The sequence below is a fragment of the Trypanosoma conorhini genome, assembly GCF_003719485.1.
Source record: "Trypanosoma conorhini strain 025E chromosome Unknown Tco_14.4_contig_00037, whole genome shotgun sequence".
Classification (NCBI taxonomy): domain Eukaryota; phylum Euglenozoa; class Kinetoplastea; order Trypanosomatida; family Trypanosomatidae; genus Trypanosoma; species Trypanosoma conorhini.
Window position 1 is genome coordinate 27,587 of NW_021704125.1, and position 19,202 is coordinate 46,788.

The following is a 19,202-nucleotide window of genomic DNA, read 5'->3' on the forward strand; positions in this document are numbered from 1 at the left end:
TTTACTGTGTGTTAGCCCTCCCCGACAGAGCGGTACTGGCTGCCACCACTTGGTTGCCATCATTTCAAACTGAGCAAGGCGCTGGCGTGGAGGGAGAGAGAGAGAGAGAGAAGGGGAAGGAGGAAGGGGGGGATACAACTTTACATAATCATGGGCCACCCGGCACGCGTGGAACAACGCCCTTCCGGACGCCGTCCCGCATCGGCGGAATGGAGCCGGCGTTCTTGTACGCAGGCAGATGCAGGCGGGGGTTGCTGTTGACGGGAACCCGCTGCGTCTGGTTAGAAAAGGCGCGGGGCTGGACGGCGGCCCCGGTCACCCGCACCCCGCCCACCGCGTCGAGGGAAAAGGAGGGGTCGAGGACAACGTTGTGCGGCCCCGAATACTCCGCCGCCCGCGTCATCTCCGCCTTGTCCCGCTCCTCCTCCGTGACCTCCTTGTTGTCGAGCACCGTCAGGGCGGGCAGTGCGGCAATCGTCTGCGGCCGGTACGGCGGCTTGCGTGCGACGGCATTTCCAACGAACGTCGCCGTGGCGAGGCACGTTGCGTTCCGCAGATCGTTGAGGAGCAACCGCAGGTCACCGAGGCGGTTGGAGGCCAGCACAAGCACCCTGAGGCGAGAAAGCGGCTGAAGACCCTCCGTGGAGCGAATAAAGTTTTCCTCGGCGGAGATGTCCGTCAGCTGCAAATTGTTCGCAAAACAGTCGGGTCCCAGCGCTCGCAGTTTGTTGTTGTCGAGCAGAAGCTCTCGCAGGTCCGTCAGTCCCTGCAGGCCCTGATCAATGGAGGTGATCTCGTTCCCCTTCAGGTTCAGGAAATTCAGCCGCGGCAGCAGCAGGCCAAGCGCCGAGACGTCGGTGATGTGGTTGCTCTCCAGCGAAAGCGAACGCAAGTTGTGGAGGTGCTGCAGCGTGTGACCCACGGGGCACTGGGCAAGGCGGTTGTGGGAGAGGTCCAGCGCAACAAGGCTGTGCAGGGAAATCAACCCATCGATGCGAGAAATACTGTTGTGGTGCAGATGCAGCACCTTGAGGGCAACGAAGGGCTCCATCATGGTCACCTCACGCAGTCCGCAGAGCGAGAGATCCAACTCGTGTACGCTCTTCCACTGACTCGTCGCGCCGACGCGCTCGGCGAGTAATTCGGGATTTACCCGCCCTGCAAACACGTCCCTGGCGCGCTGCAGCTCCACCTCGCCTATAGGCATCCCATCTAACACCTTGAGCTTCGGAAGGTTGTAAATGAGGTAATTGCGGTACTCCCGCCGGTGCTGCTCAGTGTCGTGGGACCCGCTACACGGGTTACCTGCGGCATCGATGGAGACAAGGTTTAGCAGGCGATGCAGCGGGTGCAGGTCCCGCACGTCGCGAATCAAATTCCTAGCAAAGTAGAACTCCTCAAGGGAGCTGCAGCGCTGCAGCGCAGCCACGTGGGTGATGGCGTTTTCGGTGACGCAGAGGAAGCGCAAGTCACTCATCTCCTCCAGCCCCTCAACCCCCGTCAACTGGTTGCGCGAGAGATCTAGGAGAGCAGCCGCAGTCCGGCGAGGGGCTTGGCCGTCTTCACCAAGTTCCCGCTCACGTTCAGCGTCCGGAGGTGCCGCAGCTCCGCCAAAGGGGACAGGTCCTCAATCACGTGCGACTGGAGACACAAGTGTCGCAGCTGGGGCAGCAGCGACAGCCACGCGAGGCCGCGCATCAGGCTGAAGCGAAAACAAAAGCTGCGGACACTCCTCAGCGGCGGCGCGGGTGGATCCCGGTTGGCAGAGACGAGGCAGGCGCGGTCCTTTTCCGTCTTCTCCATGAGCTCCGCAAACACCGCCTCGAAGGAGACAATTTTAACCACATCCTCACTACTCATTTGGTCCAGGTCGGTTTGGGTCATAAAGACGCCCACATTATCCTGCGTCTGCCGCCTTCGCTCCTCCGCAACAATGTACTGCAGCATCCCCTGATCCATCGCAAAGGTGCGTTTCTGGCGACGCAGCAGCGATGCATGTCGTGAGGGCGAAATCCCATTCAGATGCTGCAGCTGAGGCAAGACAGCGAAACAGTAGACCTCAGCCAGCTTGTTCGCCATCCAGGGGTTATGATCCATGTCGAGGGACTCCAACCGTGGCAGGCCCTCGCGAAGCGGAAGCAGGTCCTCCAACGCATGAAGCCTGTTGAAACTCAGACAGAGCCAATGCAGCACAGGAAAATGGGCAGCGGCAAAATCCAGACTGTTCAGTACGTTATTACAGAGGTCTAGCTTTTCTAGGGCTGGCGCCACAAGCGCCAGCGACTCCCATGCTATAGAGGATATTTTATTGTCCGGCAGAAAAAGATGCGTTAGCGACGCCCATAGCTTCGTGGTGGCAAGCGATGCCGGAATACATGTGATTTGCTGACCCGACATGTCACACAACACCATGAGGGATTCAGCTGCGGGTGACACATGACTCTTGTAGGCCTCAATCAGTTCATTGGTGAGAATACCACTGACCTGAAATGCAACCGTCTTTGTTTGACGCAACCCTTGGGCGCTGCGCAGCATTTTATCCGTTTCTTCGTTAGCAAACACGTGCGGGGCGCCGGAGTCCAGCCACTGTAAAAAGGACAACAACGGGTACCCAACCGTCCGTATGTCGGTAGCGCTATCTGGGGCCTCCTCCGGCACAATTTTCTCAATGCGTGCACGGAGCGCGGCCAAATCGTCGTAGACAGAGAGCAAGGGGCTATTAAGGCGATGCAGCTTCGTGGTGTACGTGAAGTCGATCACGTACTCAGGCAACACCAGGGACTTTTCAAACATGTGCCACACCTTCACCGAGGCGTCGTGCGGGGCAGCGCGGTAGATGGAGAACACCTCGTCGCCGTACTGGCGCCGTGTGCATCGGCGCCGTTCACTCTTCATAAACGGCACCTCCCCGTTGGCCTCCTGCTCGCGGGAGGCTCCCATCTCGGACACGCACTTCCCTAAGAAAAGCCGGGACACGACCAGCTGCCCAGAGAATGATTCGAGGGGCACCCGGACACCGTACACGTCGCGGTGCTTCGTCTTTGTCAACATCAGACGCTCCTGGTCGGCGTAGTACAGGCTATTCGTGAGCGGCACCCCGTCGTCCTCCGCGTAGAGGCCACTGAAGCCGTTGATCATCACCTCATGGAGAAAGCGCCGCTGCTCCGTCAAGTTTTTGGGCACTGCACTGAAGAGGCGCACCAACGCGCGACGGTTGCGGGTGTCTACGAGATCGACGTCAAGCTCCCGCATTCGGTTGTCGAAGCGCTCCCGCAGGCCCTGGCACATGATGCGAAAGACTCGGTTCACCTTCACACCCGTGACCCCCAAACTCTCGTAGAGGGCTGCGTCAAACCGGCTGGCGACTAACTCCTTTGCATTGGCGCACCAGGCATCCTCCGGTGACCCCTCCTCCAGGCGAATGTTACCGCACGAATTGAGCTCCAGCAGCAGCCGCTCATGCAGGCTGTCGTACTCAAACCCAGTGCGCTCCTGCGCATCCAACAGCTGCCGCTCAAGACCCTCCAGCTCAACCTCGCCTCTATCCCGTGCCTGTCGCAGTTTGGACACATGACCCTGTTCCTCCTCCGTGGCTCCCCCGGTTGCAGGGGAGCCGTTGGGCGCAGCTTCACTTAACGCCGTGATCTCCAAATTTATTTGCCGCAGAGCCTTACGTACCACATTGCGCTTCGCCTCGACCTCTTGTTGCATCCGCGCAAGAAGAATGGAAACATTCCTGTCAAGAATCGCCCGGCGCATGCTATAATAAATGCTCTTCTTTGCGTACACAGAGATCGCGAGGGAGCGCTGCTCCGCGGTGATGGCGACGCCGTCCAACTGCTCCAGTTGCAGCAGGTGACGCAGCGAAAATGTGGTGTAGTTGCTCAGGTGACAAATGGGGGCATCTCCGTACATTGGATCGCTGAACCACACCCTGCGCAGCGACTTGAGGACCCCTAAATGCGTGAGTTGCCCCAAAAAGTAAATTCTGTTGCTTGACAGATTCAGCTCCTCGATGCTTGCCATGCTGGCCGTGAAGGCGTTGTCAAGTGTCGCAATACGATTCGACGCCACCCAGAGCGATGTGAGTGCCGGCAACAGGTTCAACCCCGTGATGTGGCGTAGCTGGTTTCCACACAGCCACAGCTCCTGCAACAGCGGGAGATGCGGGATGTCACTCATAGTCTCGATCCGGTTCCCCTGCAGAAAGAGTCGTCGAAGTCGCTGCATCTGATGCAGCCCCTCGATCCTGCGAATGTTGTTTTCATTCAGCCAGAGCTCCTCCACGTGGTGCAGGTAGGAGAGGCTCCGCATGCTCTCCAGTCCGACGTGGATGATTTTCACGACGGTGAGGTACGGAAACAGGCGCAGCTGCGGGAGTTCGGGGGTCGACAGCAGAAACACCTCCAGCGCTTTGAGCTCGTGCGGCGCCTGAAGAAAGTCCTCCACCGTCCAGCCGCTGTTTTCGCAGAGAAGCTCCACCACCTCCGCCGTTTCTTGGTCCTTCATGGCCTGTCGGACGGCACTGCGCAGGTGCTCCACGACGGCGGAGGATATCTCGTCGCGCCGCGCGGTGGCGCCGTCGTGTTCGTCCGCCATGACGTGCGCTCCGCTTTCCCCGTTCTCCCACACACAGCCACCGCCACCGCCGGAGAGGAGAGAAGCGAACAGGGGCGAGTGGCACACGCACAACGCGGGGCATACAGTGACACAAAACAGTAACAACAGCAACAACAACAAAAAAAAAGATCACAAAACGGAAACCGAGAAAAACAACAGAAAAACACACACACACAACAAAAAAAAGACACTCACAGAAGAACTTTACCTCCTGACGGCCCCTTACGCCACCGTGAAGCTCTCCGTGCGGCGGCACACCACCGGAACACGCCGCACGGGGAGCTTCATCCGGCTCATGGGGGGCAAAGGCAAAGAGGGCATCATCGCCAACTCGGACGCACGAGGAAACGCAACCGAACGACAAACGCACACACACCGGTAAGACGGCAAGGCGGAAGAAGATCGCCCATATCGTCGATTTCGTCGTCCACGCAGCGCCCCTCCTTTAGAGGTCGGAGGAATCCCCTGATCTCGGGTCAATCGGCAGGCCGTGCTTGTCGCACCCCTTTGAGCTTCTCTTCCACCTCGTACACACAGCCTCCCGCACCTTCGTAGGGAGGCCGACCATCCCGCCCTCCTCCGCCGCGGCGAAGACGGCGGCCACCAGCTCTTCCTCTTGCTCATCAAGCAGCTCCTCACAAGTGGAGGCGAGAAAGTACTGCATCCACCCGCCACGGACGCGGTTAATCATGTCACTTTTGCTAAAAAAGAGTGAGGGCACCGTGCCACTCTTCATCTCCAAGCCGTAGAGGACGGGAACCTCACGACAGAGCTGCTCGAACGCGTCCACTGTCTCAATCTCCTTCGGTTGGAGTCGGTGTGGGGGTTTGCCGCCGGCCCGCGTCTCCCGCTCCCGACGCACCAAGTGCTGCTCCACGACGGGGGCGAGGAGGTGAACGGCGTGCTCCACAATGGCGCCGCACGCGGAGCACTTCAGCGGTAGGTAAAACCCAGGCGCGTCGGGGTCCGGCAACGCCTTCACGACGGCGTCCTCCTCGCCCAGCTGCGTCTCGGTGGGAGCGCCCCACCCGCCCTCCCCCGCGTTGATGAATGTTGGCATTTGACCGTAGGCGGAGGATGCGGCAACGCACAGCAGAGCCCCCAGCACGAGACGCAGCCCCAGCAGCTTGTCCCAAGACATTCCAGCTCCTCGAGTCGCTGTGTGTGTCTGTGTATATATATATATATTTCGGTGTACGTTGATGATGAATGACAGCACAAAAAAAGTAGTACTAACAACAATAACAAACAAAAAAAAAGGGCAACGAAACCACAACCTCCAGAAAAACAGAAGGAAGTCCTGCTTGAACCTGTCGAGCAACTTCAACATTAACCACCGTAAGCGGAGCAGACGGCCAAGGGAAATCGAAACGCACACTCAAAATAATGTCGATATATAAGTAAAAAATAACAATATAAATGAAGACGTGTATACACACAAATAAAAAAAATACCTTCCCTTCCACGGCAGAGGCAAAGTTGGATGCGCCCCAGTTGACCTGCAAGTTTTACTTCTGCTCATTGGCAGATACTGCAGAGGGGCCCCAGCGTGGCACGGCCATGGACACTGACGTTGGAACCACGCGGAATGGGCGCGAGGGTGTCCGTTGCCTCTCGGTTGCCCCACGACAGCGACGTGGCAGCGGCAGCGACAGTTGCAGCTGCCCTCATATCCCCCGCATTGCCCTCAGCGCATGGCCGCAGCTCACTCCCAGCATGGTACGCTGGGAGGTGCGGGTCATCCAGTGGATTATTTTCATCCACAGCGTCCACCGCGGCTTCTTCATTCTTCGCAACTGCCTCGACGCCTACTGAATAGGCGCCAAGAAGCAGTGGGGTGCCGCCGTCGTTCTGGGACGTCTCTCGCAACTCTGATTGCCGCTCTCGCTGCCGTGCTTGGGCGGTTGATGTCGCTGCTGCAGCCGCGGGCGCCGACAACGACGAAGACGACAAACGCCCAGAGGAGATCTGCAGGGGCTGCGTCCCGGAGGGAGGGAAGAGCCGCGTTGAAACCTCCTCCTCTTTCAGGGCGGTCGCATGCATTGCCGCGCCAGTGCGCGGGTAAAGCTCGTAGAAGCCGGAAGCCGCCATCATGCTTGGCGACATGAGGGCAAAGGGGTAGTCGGTCGCGTACGCCGGCTGCGAGGGGGGGAGGCCAACCGAGCTGTCCTTCACGTGCGGCGGCAGCAGCGAGAGAAGCACGTCGTAGAGCATGAGGGCTGCATCCACTTCCCGCAGGATGACAATGTACGCCCGGTGGCCTCCATTCGCACGGGCAACCTCCATTTCAATGCTGCCCCGCTCCATGAAGCTGACGATGCGAATAATGTCCCGCAGGAAGACGGTGACGGTAAACGCCGAGGAGGACACACGAAACAAAAGACGGTTGGCATACAGACAAATCACGACATCGTCCGCCGCAATGACGGGGTACGGCACCTCCGCAATAACAAGACGCCCCCAAATGTTTCGCTGGCGTTGGGGCAGCTGCCCCTGCAGCTTCTCACCGCCGTCGCCCCAGGCCTCGGCAAGCGACAACGTCGTCATTCACTTTGGCTCGCAATAAACTCGCGTCTCTCTTGCCACATATGCACATATATATATGTGTGCGTTTTTTTTGTGCCGGAGGAAGAGAAGCAAAGAAAGAAAGAAAGAAAGAGAGACCAAATATATATATATATAAAAGACCACTCTGTACATGAGCAAGCAAGCGGCAGAAGCAACAGGGAGAGGTGCTCCACCCAACCGGGCCGGAAAGCAACGAGGGCAACAAATTAAATTAGGGAAATGAACTCATCTTCACAGAGTCCCTGTTGGGTCCGGCCTTTTCATTGCTGCGCGGCGCATCACGGCCCCGGACGCGGCTTCTTCCCTCGTCGTGCATCTTCCTTCCTCGCCCGCTTCAGACGACGCTGCGCCTCCCGCTGCGCCCTCGCCGGGTCCAGTGCGTGTCGGACCACCGCGGCGGAGAGCAGAAGACCAAAGAGCGGCGGCATGTAACTAATCGTTCCGTTTATAGCGCGGTCTCGCCCGCCGCACTCCTGCCGCTGCGGCGCCAGCGGCCTCAGGCCCTTTTCCTTGCTATGCACGACGACAACCTTGCCGGGGCCAACGCCACGCCTTCGCAGCTCGGCGCGGCAGCAGCGGGCGAGGGCGTCGTTCTCCGTCTCAAAGAGGTCCCCAACAGAGACGAGTGACGGGTCGAGACGGCCGCCCGCGCCGCAGGAGGAGAAGGTCTGCAACCCGAGCCGCACAGAGGTGGCAAGGAGGGCCACTTTGCACTCCACGCTGTCAATGCAGTCCACTACGTAGTGGTAGCGCTGCCGCGTCAAGATGTCCTCCATGTCCTCCGGGAGAAGCAGAGCGTCGAGGGCGGTCACGCGGCAGTGGACGTTGATGTCCTGCAGGCGGCGCGCCAGCACCTCCACTTTGCTCTCGCCGATTGTGCTGTCAAGCGCCACAAGCTGGCGGTTTTTGTTGGTGGCAGAGACAACGTCGTGGTCGCAGACGGTGATGTGCCCCACCCCGGCCCGCACCAGCGCCTCAGCGCAGTGGCCGCCCACGCCGCCCACGCCCGCGAGGAAGACGTTGACCCCCTGCAGCCTCCGCACCCCGTCGTCCCCAATCAGAATTTGCGTCCTCTCATAAATGGCCGCGTTCAACATCCTTCCCGCCGCTGCCCCGCACCGGGCATACGACACTGCCCCGCCGCGGCAACGAGGCAAAAGGAGGAGGAGGAGAAAGGGAAGCAGACATATGCGTTGCAAACAAATGAGGAAGCGGCAGTCCATTCAAGCAGACCTCCAACCCCGACGCTCACGAGGAATCACACACTCGACCTCCGTCCACTGCGCCACGGGGAGGGAGGCGTGTGAGCTGCAGCGGCATCCGACAGGACGAGGGAACAAGGACGACACCACGCGTACACACACACACACACAGTAAAAGAAACAAACGAGTAAACCAACGACAGCGGCACAAGTGTAAAGAGGTCCATAACAAGAGAGTGAAAGGGAGAGATAGAGAGTGAGCGAGCAAGGAAGTAACCGCAGACAGCAGTAGTCACTCCACCGACACGGTGCCTTTGCTCTTCTCACGCAGAAAGGCAGGGACAGGAACGCGATGCATCAAGCAGGCCCGCATGACCTGTTGATAGGCCTGCAGAGGAACACGCATCCCCCCTGAACCGCTCTCGGCGAGGCGGAGAAGGTCCAGCCCCTGCGCCCAGAGACCCTTTCCTCCTATCGCGGCAAACACCTCGCGATGAACGGCAGCAGGCACCCGCCCCGCAAATCCCGCCAGTCGTTCCTTTTGACACAACCGCAACACCGCCTCGTAGAACTCTAACTTGCGAGCGAAATCCTTCGTCAGCAGAAGCAGATCCACCTGAGCCCAGAGGCGTGCCGCATCAACACCGGCAGGCGCCTTATCCCCCCAATGCTCCTCCGCGAAACGAAGGACAAAAGCGGCGGCAGTCGTCAGATCGGGCATATGAGAGCCCTGTCTTGGGTCCGCGTCCGCAGCGGCGCCATCACAGCCATTCCCTCCTCGGTTGGTGACCGCAATACTAGCACCGCCACCGCCGCAGGCCACGCCACGAGACGTGGTACTGTGACACTCGACGGCTGCAGCCTCAACGGACACGACCGCCGCGCTATCCGCAGTGGCCGCACAAGGTGCAGCAGAACGCAAAGGCATTGCATACATCCCCGCGCTGTCGAGTGAGCCTTCACGAGAGAAAATGGCACTAGCTGCGGGTGCTCGTAGCCGCAGCTCTTTTATCGCGGTAACATCGTGGCGTGCGATGGCGGCGTAGCAAAGGAACGGCGCCAACGCCACGTCTTCCTTCTCCAGCAACGCAACCAATCGCTGAAGTGCCTGGCCGCTCGTCTCCTTATTCAACAACCATTCCTCAATGCATGCACGCAATGCATCCTTGTTCATGTTGCCGGCCGAAACCTGCCGATTCACGTCTGGAAGCATAAGATTCTCGTCAACCGACTCAGAAAGTTCCACAAGCGTTCGTTGTCGCTCGTTGAGGCGAAGCTGGGCCCCTTGGCGTAGCGCCAGCGTTGCGAGAGCCTCCAGCTCACACATGATGGATACTGACATGCGGTAAATGGCGTACAGCCAGGCAAGAGATGTACGCTCCCGCACCGCAGCCTCGGTCGTCACCAGTGTTGTGGCCCGCACCCCAAAGAGGGAGGCAAGGGCCGCCTTGGCTGCACCAGCCGCCTTGCAGCTTTCGGTGGCCGGGTTGGTCGACGTCGGTGGTAACTGGAGCGACACGTCACCACTGCCATTCGAGCTGCGGCAGTGCAACATGGCACACGCGTCGATGGCTGCAAGCAATTTGTCCTCGCCCCTTTCCATTCCCATCTCTGCCTTCTCGTTCGGGTTCGGTGCTAGCGTGGGCCTGAAATGCGGCAGAGCTTTGCGCCGTTCTTGCCGAATAAACGCCTGAATGCACGTCGCATCCTCGCAGGAGAGAGAGTCCGCATTGGTGTATTCGAGCGCCTGCAGCAGCACGCGGAGCACAAATGGGGGCAAACGGAATGCCGCCAGCTCCCGTTGGCGACACAGGCGATGGAACAGCGCAGGGAGAAGACTCGAGGGAAGATGCATCGCCAAACACTTCACAAGGGAGTCCGGTGGAGGAGCGGTCGCGGGTTTAACGCCCGCGCGCCGGCCTGCCAAGGCGCTCGTGCAGACGCCGCACATCATGGCACCTTCCACTACCCCCATCACGTCGACGTGTGGCAGTAGTCGATGCATGGCCGTCAGCGTCGACACCGCCGTGGCCCCTGCGCTATCGAGGCAGGCGAGCTGGAGCAGGCGATGCATGACAACTTCAGACAACGACGGAGAATACCGCAGAACGCCTTCTGCTAACCCCACCACGGCGTCCAGCTGGGTAATTTCCAACACCCGCCGCGACAGCGTCTCCAGCGCCAAAAGCTTGACTTCGCCGTGAAGCCGCTGCAACGTCGGCAGCTGCTGATGCAGCAGGAGCGCAGGATCCCCCTGCTCAGTGGCAGCCGGATACGCGGCTCTACTAGTAGACGCACGCCAGCTGGAGTCAACTGCTGAATCCTTCTTGAGGAGCAAACGAAGGTGGGCGCTGTCAAACGCAGGTAGAGTTAAGGAACGGCTGGCCGCCTCCATGGCGGAAAAGGCGTCAGCCGGCAACGGGGCGTCATCGAGCCTCACCTCCAGCACCGCTGAGTGAGAGATGCCGTTGCTTTTGTGAAGGCCCCTGCGTACCCACCAGAGACATGCCGCACGAACGTCTGGTTGAACACGGCTGTAGTGTCGCATGAGCGCCTGCGAGAGCAGACTCCGCGTGTCGTACCCCTCGTGCGTCTGTTCAAGTTCCATGCATCGCACCATCACGGAACTCAGCGCGGAGGTAAGCAGCGGGGTGCCGCTGGTGGCGGCCCCAAGCAGTGGATGCCTGGGCCCAAACCTCAACGTGTCCACCGCGTGGAAGCTCATGACAGAAATTGTGCGCAGCGCCTGTACCGCCTGTGTTCGCCGCAGCGAATGCCGAGCGTGGTACAGGATGAACGGAAATAGCCGGGCTTCCACGCCAGACGCGCTATAAAGTGCCCCAATAAATGCCACGTGCTTGGAGGACAACTCCACACTCCTTTCAGCCAGGGCCGCCAGGAGAAGCTCGCAGAGGGGTGAGGCCTCGCAACCGCAGCCCTCCCCGTCGCGCAAGGAGCGAAAGAGACTGCGGGGACGATACGTCACAAAGTACTCAAAAAGCGCAACAAGTGCGTCGGCGTGAAGGGCGCGAAAAAACCGCTCCATCTCTATCGGTATGTGGTCTTGCAGTGGTTCCAGACGTGTGAGAAGCTCCTCCGCAGCTTCACGGACTGCGGGGATATATTCCTGTTGCTCCTGCAGGTAGCGGTTGGTATCCGCGTTGAGCCATCGCCTCGTGCGAAGTATTGTGTTGGGGCCACGCAGCGAAGTCAGTGCGTCACGCCCACCTTTGCTTCCGACACGGGCACCCGCGCAGGGCCCGCACGCGACTCGATGCGGCGCAACGACGTGGGAGCTACTTGCCTCTCTCGCCGAAGTTCCACATCGCCGGAGGAGCGACAGCAAATGCCGCTGCTGTTGCTGCTGCCGCGGATGCCGACGCACGATGGGAGCCGCCGTTGTGTCGTCAACGCATCTGCGCATTGACAGCGGCAGCAGGAGCAGGCAAACGGAGAAAAGGAAATGAAAGAGGAGGAGGAGGAGGAAAAGGAGAGCGTCCGACTGCCCACCGCGGCGAGGCACGCAGAGTTGGCAGGCACCGCAGTGGACACAAAAAGCACAAGCACATGCGCACACGCTCGCACTCGCGCGCGCAGGCACACAACAGCCATAACGAAGACGGGACAAAAAAGAACAACAACAACAATAACAACAACAGTAACGGCGGCGGCGGTGGTGGTGGTGCCAGCAGCACCGCAGCTCACCTTCACCCTTTTACGCCGCAACAACGCGTTCACGGGAGAAATACGCCCCACAAAAACGCATCCCTGACCCGTCCAGCTGCCGCAGAACGGCAAAACTGTGCCCCACGCTGGGCACCTCCACACAAATGGAGGTCTCCTTAGCGGGGTCGCGCCAGATGTGTACGGGCTGCAGACCGATGATGCGAAAGAACTGCAACAGCTCCGCGTCGTCCAGCCCGCCTGGCAGATCGGTAACGAAGAGAAGCCTGCGGTGATTCGACACGTTGGCCTTGCTAGTCGAATACGTCGCCTCTGTGGGACCTGTGGTAAGATGCTGTGCGTAGGCCTCCCCATACAACTCCCGCATCTGCCCCTCCGCCTGGTCAATGATCTGCTTGCACCCCAACCGTTCCTGCAGAAGCTGCAGTTTCCTGCGTAGCTGCTCCTCTGAGGGCGAGGCTGCCGTTCCTGTAGCCCCCAACTCCGCGCCGTCTTTGATCGCCTCATCGGAGGCCAGCTGCCGCAGCTCCTGCTCCAACTTCAGTCCCTTGGCCCTTGCGGTCGACCACGCCTGACGAATCGCGTGGGGCGGATGTGCCACATATTTGGTGTGCCAAACACGCCACTCCTCTTCCAATTTCTTCACCCGCTCCACTAACGGCCCCCACAACAGCTGCTGATGCGCCTCCGTGGCTGGGACCACGTTCACTTTAACGGGAGCGATGTTACCCCCAGCAGCGCCGGTGGCATTCGCCGAGTTCACCATAAACATGACAGCGGCCGCAGTCTCATTGCTGTTGAAGGAGACAACAGCGCACCCCTCGCCCGGAATACAATGTACGTTAAGGAAGAACGCATTGGGTATTCGCGTGCAGATTGCTTCCAGCTGCCGCTTCATCTCCTCTGGGGCGTAGTACTTCATGGGAAGACGCTCAAACGTCACGCAATTCACAGAACAGACGGCACTTTCCGCAAACACGCTGGGAAGTACGGGCGTTGTTGGAAAAATACTGCCACGCACCTGTGCCGTCTCCGTCTCCTCCGACTCCTCGGCAAGAAACCGGTAGTCCTGCAGCACGGCGTACAACGACGCCGCCCCACGTTGTCTCTTTGCGGGGCGCGTGCCGTCCTCCGGCGTCTCCTCGGACACCGTCGGCGGCGGCAGTTTCGGCACCACCTTCGCCAAGCCCGAGGTGAGGAGTTCCGCGATGGCGTCGAGTTGTGTCGTGTCCACCTCCGATCCACTGGCCCCGTGCAAACACTCGTCCACGCCTTTTCTCAGCATGGCGAGGTCCAGCGGGGCCTCCAGCGGCTCCTGGCGCGCCACGGCGTCGCAGGCGTCGCAGAGTGACGCGACCAGCTTCCCCCGCGTCAGCATCGCAGCAGCACCGGCGTGCTCCTGCAGCACGCGAAACACCACCTGGCGCACCTGCAGGTAATACTCCGGTGGACCATTTGGCCGCGCCCTCTGCGGCGGATTGCTCCCCGCCGAGGCGGCGGCGTTGGCGCCCTCGCGGGCCCGCTTCCCCCGCGCAAAGCGCCCATTACCGAACCCGCCCGAAGCACTCATGCTGTGTATCTGGGGAATAGCTACGCTGCAGCTGCGCCACGGACGCGCGTGTCGGAAAGGAAAAGGAAAAGGAAAAGGACGAAGGCAAAACAATCATAATTACCGCGTCCCGCCCCGCCCCCTGCTCCTCCCCTCTGGCGTGCAACAAGGTGCGGGGGAACGCAGAAGCCGGCGAACAGAACGTGAGCCTCGAAGACAACTTTTTAGGGGAAAAAAATCACGCAGAAGCGGTAATAGCGCCAAAGACGCAACAACACCGCCACCATTCGCATGCGCGCACAGGTTCATAGCAGTAGGGAAGGAGGGAAGAATACACACACACACACACCAAAATAAAAAAGGAAAAAAAAAACGAAGTTAGTAGAGAAATAGAGACAAATTCATTTCTTTTTCTTTTTTTTTTCGTTAAGCAGGGCGAACCCAACAAATGGCAACTGGCAGAAGCAGCGCAGGCGCAGCAAGCGAGTCACACCTCTCACGACACATTGAAGTGGAGGAGAGAAAGAAAAAAAAAAAAATAATCTCTCTAACGATCCTGCAGTAAAAAAAAAACAGTAAAGCAAAACGAAGAAAGGCACCCACGCATATGTGCATATATATATATATATGTATATATAAGACACCACCGCTGAAACTCATATATATATATTTTTTTTCATGTTCGTTTCTTCCTCCCTGTGGCAGGTGTTCTCTGTGCGTGTGTGTGAGAGAGTTATGAACGATCGCTGGATGTCGCCGTCGCCTTCTTCGCCAACACCTCCTCCACAATTCCCTCCAACTTGCCCTTCTCCGCCAGTGCCTTCAGCAGCTCCACAATCATGGGCACGTAATTGTGACGCCGCCGCTGATTCTCCACACGGCCCTTTTCACGCTGCAACCGCAACTGCCCCAACTGCTCCTCGAGGTACACGGTTGGCTCCTCACGCGCCTTTGCCGCCTCAATTTCCTTCTCCAGCTGCAACAACCTATCGTCGACCACGGCCATGAGCGAAAAGGAGATGCCTTGGCCTGTGCCCGTCGTATCCGCAGCGCTCTTGTCGATCACGCGTTTTTGCACCACCTCCACCAGTTTCTCCTTGTAGTTTGCATCTGTGGCGTCTGCGGCGAGGATGGGCCCCTCCTGCAAACCGTCCAGCTCCCAAATGGACCCGTTTTTATACACAAACGAGACAAAGTGATAGACGTCGCTGGCGTCGGGTGACTGGCCGTCCAGCATGAAAAGTTCGGTTGGGGCAAACGAGTTGTGGGCCTCGCGCAACACTTCGCTCTCCGTGACTTGCGTCCCACGCAAATAGGCGTTCATGTCCCGCGTAAACTCCAGGAGATTGCTAAGCGCATCACCCAGTTGAATGCGATCACCGTAGTTAAGAAGCGTGTTCACCAGCGCGAGGGTGGCGCAGGCGTTATTGACGGTCTGCCGGGCGAAGTAGACGGGGGCGTCAGGCACCACCACCCCGTCCGGCACCGGGGACTTCCCCGACTTCCACTTGAAGAGCAGAATAAGCCCGTAGACGTTCGTGTGCTGGCGCAGAAACTCGGGCTCGAGCCCCAGCATTTCTTCCACCGCAACGCCGCGGGTACCGAAGCGGTCGAGCAACTCCGTGAACACGGCCGGGTCGCTCTCAATGAGGCACCAACTAGGCATCTTGCGCGCCCCTCTCACCCTCGCTCCCCCTCTAGCTCGCGTTTATAGCGTGCGTGAAGGCAGCTTCGCCTGCGTGAAACTGCGCTGCGGGACCTGTATGCTGCACACACACACACACACCTTCACTCAGTACGACTAGATCGAAACAAATAAGCAAACAAAAAACAGCAACACAACACCGACGACAATCTTCAGGTGGTGAAGCAAGGTGAGAAAAACGAATGCAGATGGCAAGGGAACTCGTAGCAAACGTCGTTACACACTGGCGCAGCCGCGCACCGAGAGGCAGAAGGAGAAGCGCATAAAACACCTTCCGGCGTGGGGAATGAATAAATAAGCTAGAGTGAAATTTATGTATATATGCATAGGTATAAAGAACAATGGCCCATGTCGACGACATCAGTCTATTCTAAGCTGAGCTTCTAGTTGAAGCACCTTTCTGAGCCTTCGAAGAGAGTGGAGAACGTCGACGTCCTCCACTCGTAGGGCGTAGCGCATCTCTTCTTCGTGATCCGCCGGCGTCCAGGCATGCGCGTCCAGCAGGGCCTGTAGGGCCCGCAGGTAACCAGGGGCGCCCATGAGCAACTGCAGCGGGAACCGTTCACCGCCGCAGTAAATAGTCACTGGGTAGCCGTAACGCCTGATAAGCAACTCCGGTGAAAGCAAGTGGAGAAGCCGCACACATTGAAACGGCACAGGGAAAAGCACAGTCGAAGGCGGAAATGCAAGGGTGTCCACGCCAGCAAAGACATGTCCCCAGCGATGCTGTGTGAGACACCGGAGAAACACCCCCGCGTCGCCCAACGTTCGCCGTATGCGATGCCGCAAGACACCCGCGAGAAGCCGAAGGCCGTCAAGAACATAAACCACGCCAGAGAAGCGGAGTGCCGACGCGACGTGGAAAACAAACCTTACCAAAACCGTTTCAATAAAGGCGTCTCGCAGCTGCATATCCTGCGGGGAATCTTTAACTGCACGCAGGACCTGCACAGCGGCTGCCGCGAACGCCTCCCACTCGTAAATCGCCCGGTGACCGATAACTTGCGCCAAGCGCGGGTCACCAAACTCGGGCGCGTCAGCTCCGTCCCGCGTCACAAGTTGCTCCCATGCCTTCATGAGAACTTGACTGTGGTCCCGCAAAGAGGGCCGCTGAGCCACCGCGGCATCAACCACTGCCCGCACCAACGTCAGGAAGAAAAAGGGAACGTCCAGCAGCAGTGCTTGCGGTCTGTCAGTGTTCACAGATGGTCCTCGGGCATGTGAGTTCTCTCCACGCGACTCCTGGAGCCACGCGCCGTCAAAGAGGAGCTCGAAGTTGAGAGGCAGAAAGAGACATCCAAGCAGCCGACCGCTCGGTTCAGAGGCCGCCATGTAGCAACAATACGCAAGAGTTGTCGACACCCCACTCTTTGCTGGGCCCTCCACAACCACGCGAGCCGCGGCCTCCTCAGCCCCCGAGGTTGCCCGCTCAACCACGGGTCCAAGACGCGCCTGCAGCTCCTCGCGAAAGAGCAGCGCACCCTCCGGGAAGGGGCGCCCAAGAAGCTTCAACGAAAGCAGCACACGCACTGCGGCAACCCTTTCGGTGTGCCGCATCTCTGTTGCGGCGCCCAATGCCGGGTCAACTAAGCGGGGAAGCGGCGGCAGCACCACACGCCGCCCAGCAACAAATAAGACGGCGGAGCCCAACCCGGCGCCTCCGCCGCCCCGCACCCTGGCGTCCCCTCTCGCCGCGCGTTCGGAGATGTCATCCCTGTTGGGGTTCACCTCATGCGGGAGGAATGCCTCCCTCGCGGACCCCGCTGCCGCAGACGACGAAGAAGCGGCAGTCCTAGCAGACGTCAAAGCGTCAAGGAGAGGAGTGGGCGTCAACACCCCCGCGGCGCAGCTCGGCTTCCCAGACTGCGCAGGTGGGCCAGTGCCGCGTTTCCGTTGGAGGAAGCCTGGCGTGCAGCTCACAACCACCTCAGCGGCCGCAAGGCAGTCTGCCACACGCCACAGGGGCCTTCCCTTCAACGAATACACAAAGCGGTAGCGACCGGCGGCGGTTGCGTCGCCAGAAAAGGCCGCTATATGTGCCGAGACGAATCCTAAGAAGCGCTCCAAGGTGTCTATCTCCCGCGGGACCTTGGCTCGGGCCGGGTGCTCCAAGTACACGTCATGGTTCTCGAACACCACAAGCTCAGCCATGGCAAGGTGCAAGCCTTCCGCGGAGCGGAAACGCGCAGAAGACGTGTGAAGGGACGAGGAGGCACGGTGGAGGAGGGAAGGGCGTTCACCAGACATTCACACACAGCAGTAGAAGCCGAAAGACAACGCGCACACGTCTCTCCATCTCGCTCCGAAACTGCCACCAGCAAGCATCTTTTAGTATTCGACACAAGACACACGCTCAGACCTCACGGCAATGGGGAAACGTATATCCACAGAGAGAAGGAAAGGAGGAAGATGAGACCGACGTGAGCTTCCCACGCAGTCCCTCTCATTTAGACATTGGCTCCGCACCAAACAATAATAATAAGTAAAAACAGGCACAAGTAGAATAAAACAAATAATAATAACAAAAATAATAATTCAAAACAGGCCAACATTCAACGAAATGAAGTGAGGTAATCAGAAAAAAAAATATCAATAATGTGGAAAAAGCATCGATAATAATAATAATAATAATAGCAAGCAGTCACGACGGAGCAAAGACCCATTACCAACAGTTCTTGTTAGAACTGTTCAAACACGAGACATCTTTGGGAAGGGACAATCCTTGTTGGTGTTGTGCATGTGTGGGGAGCAAGGTGCAACCGTGCGTCAAGTACTTCCACCCACCTCCCGCTTTTTCGGCCTTCTTCTGCGTGCTTACGGCACTTCCTCAGGAGCATTTCCGTTCTCGCTGCCTTCCACGCCCAACGTTGCGCTACGACTGTAGTTGTGGACGATGCTAGGCCCGTGCTCCTCAAAGGTGTCCCGCGTCAACAGGTGGTCTGCAAAGGATGCAAGCCCCGCCAAGACGCTTGCGCCCGACCATGCACTGTACTGGCGATCGGCGGCAGCGATCACCTTGGCGCTCCCAAAGAGGCCGGGGAACTCCTTCAATACCTCGCCCGCCAGCCGTGAGGAAAACCCCTTGAACATGGTATTCCCGCCACTGAGAATGATGCTGGAGAGCAAATCCTTGCGAATGTCAATGCCGCAACCCTTCACGGCAGTCACGACAAATTCAGACATGGAGGGCAGCTCCGACATTGTGATCCATGGAGAAAAAAGAATTTCTGGCGCCCGAAAAGCCTCTTTTCCTACGCAAACCTCCTGTCCATCTGGCAGGGAAAATAGGTGCAACTCTTCCTCCCCTTCTTGAAGTTCCTTTTCGTACAAGGAGGAGACGTAGCAAAGGGTTTCCTTGATACGCCTCACCGATAGCCAGTCCTGCGGCGAAGCAAAGTTCAGCCCACGCTCAAAGAGCAGGGTGCGTAGGTGCTCCGTTACTTCGCGACCGCCGTGGTTAAAGCGACTTGCCGCATTACGTATGATGTACGAGTCGTACACCGGTGTCACCTGCGTCACCCCAGCGCCCGAGTCCAGAACGACGCCTGTTGTACGCCCGCTGGAGTACAGGGCACACATGCCCGAGGAGACAAGCGCAAGTGAAGGTACACCAAAGGCCTCAAACAACACCTCGGCCATCTGCTCGGAGTTCTGTTTGGGGGTGAATAGCGGCTCCGTGCAGACAAGCGACGTTTCCGCCGGGTCCAAGTCAAACTCCGCGAAGGTGTGGTGAATGATCTGCTCCATTTTGGGCCAGTCCTCCACGATGCCGTGCTGAACGGGGTGGTGCAGCGTTGCCCGGTGCATCTCGTGAAGGGCCTCCGCGCCCACCACAAATGGCGCCGGAGGAGGCCCCACCGGCGCCACGCTGCTG

The 19,202-nt window shown here is 58.9% G+C and overlaps 10 protein-coding genes across 10 annotated transcripts, besides 12 other annotated features; all 10 read right to left on the reverse strand.

Moving 5' to 3' along the window:
• Window positions 1-89: 89 nt before the first annotated feature.
• Window positions 90-111: a microsatellite.
• Window positions 112-133: a sequence feature (GA-rich).
• A 15-nt stretch (window positions 134-148) lies between these two features.
• On the reverse strand, window positions 149-1,477 carry Tco025E_01206 (putative leucine-rich repeat protein (LRRP); the record flags this gene model as incomplete). The annotated part of the gene is made up of 1 exon (XM_029368144.1): window positions 149-1,477. The coding sequence occupies one exon, from the start codon at window positions 1,475-1,477 to the stop codon at window positions 149-151; it is 1,329 nt and encodes a 442-aa protein (XP_029231707.1).
• Window positions 1,478-1,521: 44 nt separating this feature from the next.
• Tco025E_01207 (putative leucine-rich repeat protein (LRRP)) lies at window positions 1,522-4,599 on the reverse strand (the record flags this gene model as incomplete). The annotated part of the gene is made up of 1 exon (XM_029368145.1): window positions 1,522-4,599. One exon carries the CDS (start codon window positions 4,597-4,599, stop codon window positions 1,522-1,524), a length of 3,078 nt encoding a protein of 1,025 aa, XP_029231708.1.
• Window positions 4,600-4,710: 111 nt separating this feature from the next.
• Window positions 4,711-4,806: a microsatellite.
• Window positions 4,807-5,065: 259 nt separating this feature from the next.
• Tco025E_01208 (uncharacterized protein) lies at window positions 5,066-5,761 on the reverse strand (the record flags this gene model as incomplete). The annotated part of the gene is made up of 1 exon (XM_029368146.1): window positions 5,066-5,761. One exon carries the CDS (start codon window positions 5,759-5,761, stop codon window positions 5,066-5,068), a length of 696 nt encoding a protein of 231 aa, XP_029231709.1.
• Window positions 5,762-6,138: 377 nt separating this feature from the next.
• Window positions 6,139-7,167, reverse strand: Tco025E_01209 (uncharacterized protein; the record flags this gene model as incomplete). Its single annotated transcript, XM_029368147.1, has 1 exon — window positions 6,139-7,167. One exon carries the CDS (start codon window positions 7,165-7,167, stop codon window positions 6,139-6,141), a length of 1,029 nt encoding a protein of 342 aa, XP_029231710.1.
• A 79-nt stretch (window positions 7,168-7,246) lies between these two features.
• Window positions 7,247-7,283: a microsatellite.
• A 183-nt stretch (window positions 7,284-7,466) lies between these two features.
• On the reverse strand, window positions 7,467-8,285 carry Tco025E_01210 (ubiquitin-activating enzyme; the record flags this gene model as incomplete). Its single annotated transcript, XM_029368148.1, has 1 exon — window positions 7,467-8,285. One exon carries the CDS (start codon window positions 8,283-8,285, stop codon window positions 7,467-7,469), a length of 819 nt encoding a protein of 272 aa, XP_029231711.1.
• A 248-nt stretch (window positions 8,286-8,533) lies between these two features.
• Window positions 8,534-8,561: a microsatellite.
• Window positions 8,562-8,621: 60 nt separating this feature from the next.
• Window positions 8,622-8,655: a sequence feature (GA-rich).
• Window positions 8,656-8,682: 27 nt separating this feature from the next.
• Tco025E_01211 (uncharacterized protein) lies at window positions 8,683-11,814 on the reverse strand (the record flags this gene model as incomplete). Its single annotated transcript, XM_029368149.1, has 1 exon — window positions 8,683-11,814. One exon carries the CDS (start codon window positions 11,812-11,814, stop codon window positions 8,683-8,685), a length of 3,132 nt encoding a protein of 1,043 aa, XP_029231712.1.
• Window positions 11,815-11,859: 45 nt separating this feature from the next.
• Window positions 11,860-11,883: a microsatellite.
• A 64-nt stretch (window positions 11,884-11,947) lies between these two features.
• Window positions 11,948-11,994: a microsatellite.
• A 20-nt stretch (window positions 11,995-12,014) lies between these two features.
• Window positions 12,015-12,048: a microsatellite.
• Window positions 12,049-12,105: 57 nt separating this feature from the next.
• Window positions 12,106-13,644, reverse strand: Tco025E_01212 (putative protein kinase; the record flags this gene model as incomplete). Its single annotated transcript, XM_029368150.1, has 1 exon — window positions 12,106-13,644. One exon carries the CDS (start codon window positions 13,642-13,644, stop codon window positions 12,106-12,108), a length of 1,539 nt encoding a protein of 512 aa, XP_029231713.1.
• A 55-nt stretch (window positions 13,645-13,699) lies between these two features.
• Window positions 13,700-13,733: a microsatellite.
• A 495-nt stretch (window positions 13,734-14,228) lies between these two features.
• Window positions 14,229-14,261: a microsatellite.
• A 95-nt stretch (window positions 14,262-14,356) lies between these two features.
• Window positions 14,357-15,289, reverse strand: Tco025E_01213 (ubiquitin carboxyl-terminal hydrolase; the record flags this gene model as incomplete). The annotated part of the gene is made up of 1 exon (XM_029368151.1): window positions 14,357-15,289. The coding sequence occupies one exon, from the start codon at window positions 15,287-15,289 to the stop codon at window positions 14,357-14,359; it is 933 nt and encodes a 310-aa protein (XP_029231714.1).
• Window positions 15,290-15,392: 103 nt separating this feature from the next.
• Window positions 15,393-15,409: a microsatellite.
• Window positions 15,410-15,688: 279 nt separating this feature from the next.
• Tco025E_01214 (uncharacterized protein) lies at window positions 15,689-17,575 on the reverse strand (the record flags this gene model as incomplete). Its single annotated transcript, XM_029368152.1, has 1 exon — window positions 15,689-17,575. The coding sequence occupies one exon, from the start codon at window positions 17,573-17,575 to the stop codon at window positions 15,689-15,691; it is 1,887 nt and encodes a 628-aa protein (XP_029231715.1).
• A 567-nt stretch (window positions 17,576-18,142) lies between these two features.
• On the reverse strand, window positions 18,143-19,135 carry Tco025E_01215 (actin; the record flags this gene model as incomplete). Its single annotated transcript, XM_029368153.1, has 1 exon — window positions 18,143-19,135. One exon carries the CDS (start codon window positions 19,133-19,135, stop codon window positions 18,143-18,145), a length of 993 nt encoding a protein of 330 aa, XP_029231716.1.
• Between the last annotated feature and the right edge of the window lie 67 nt (window positions 19,136-19,202).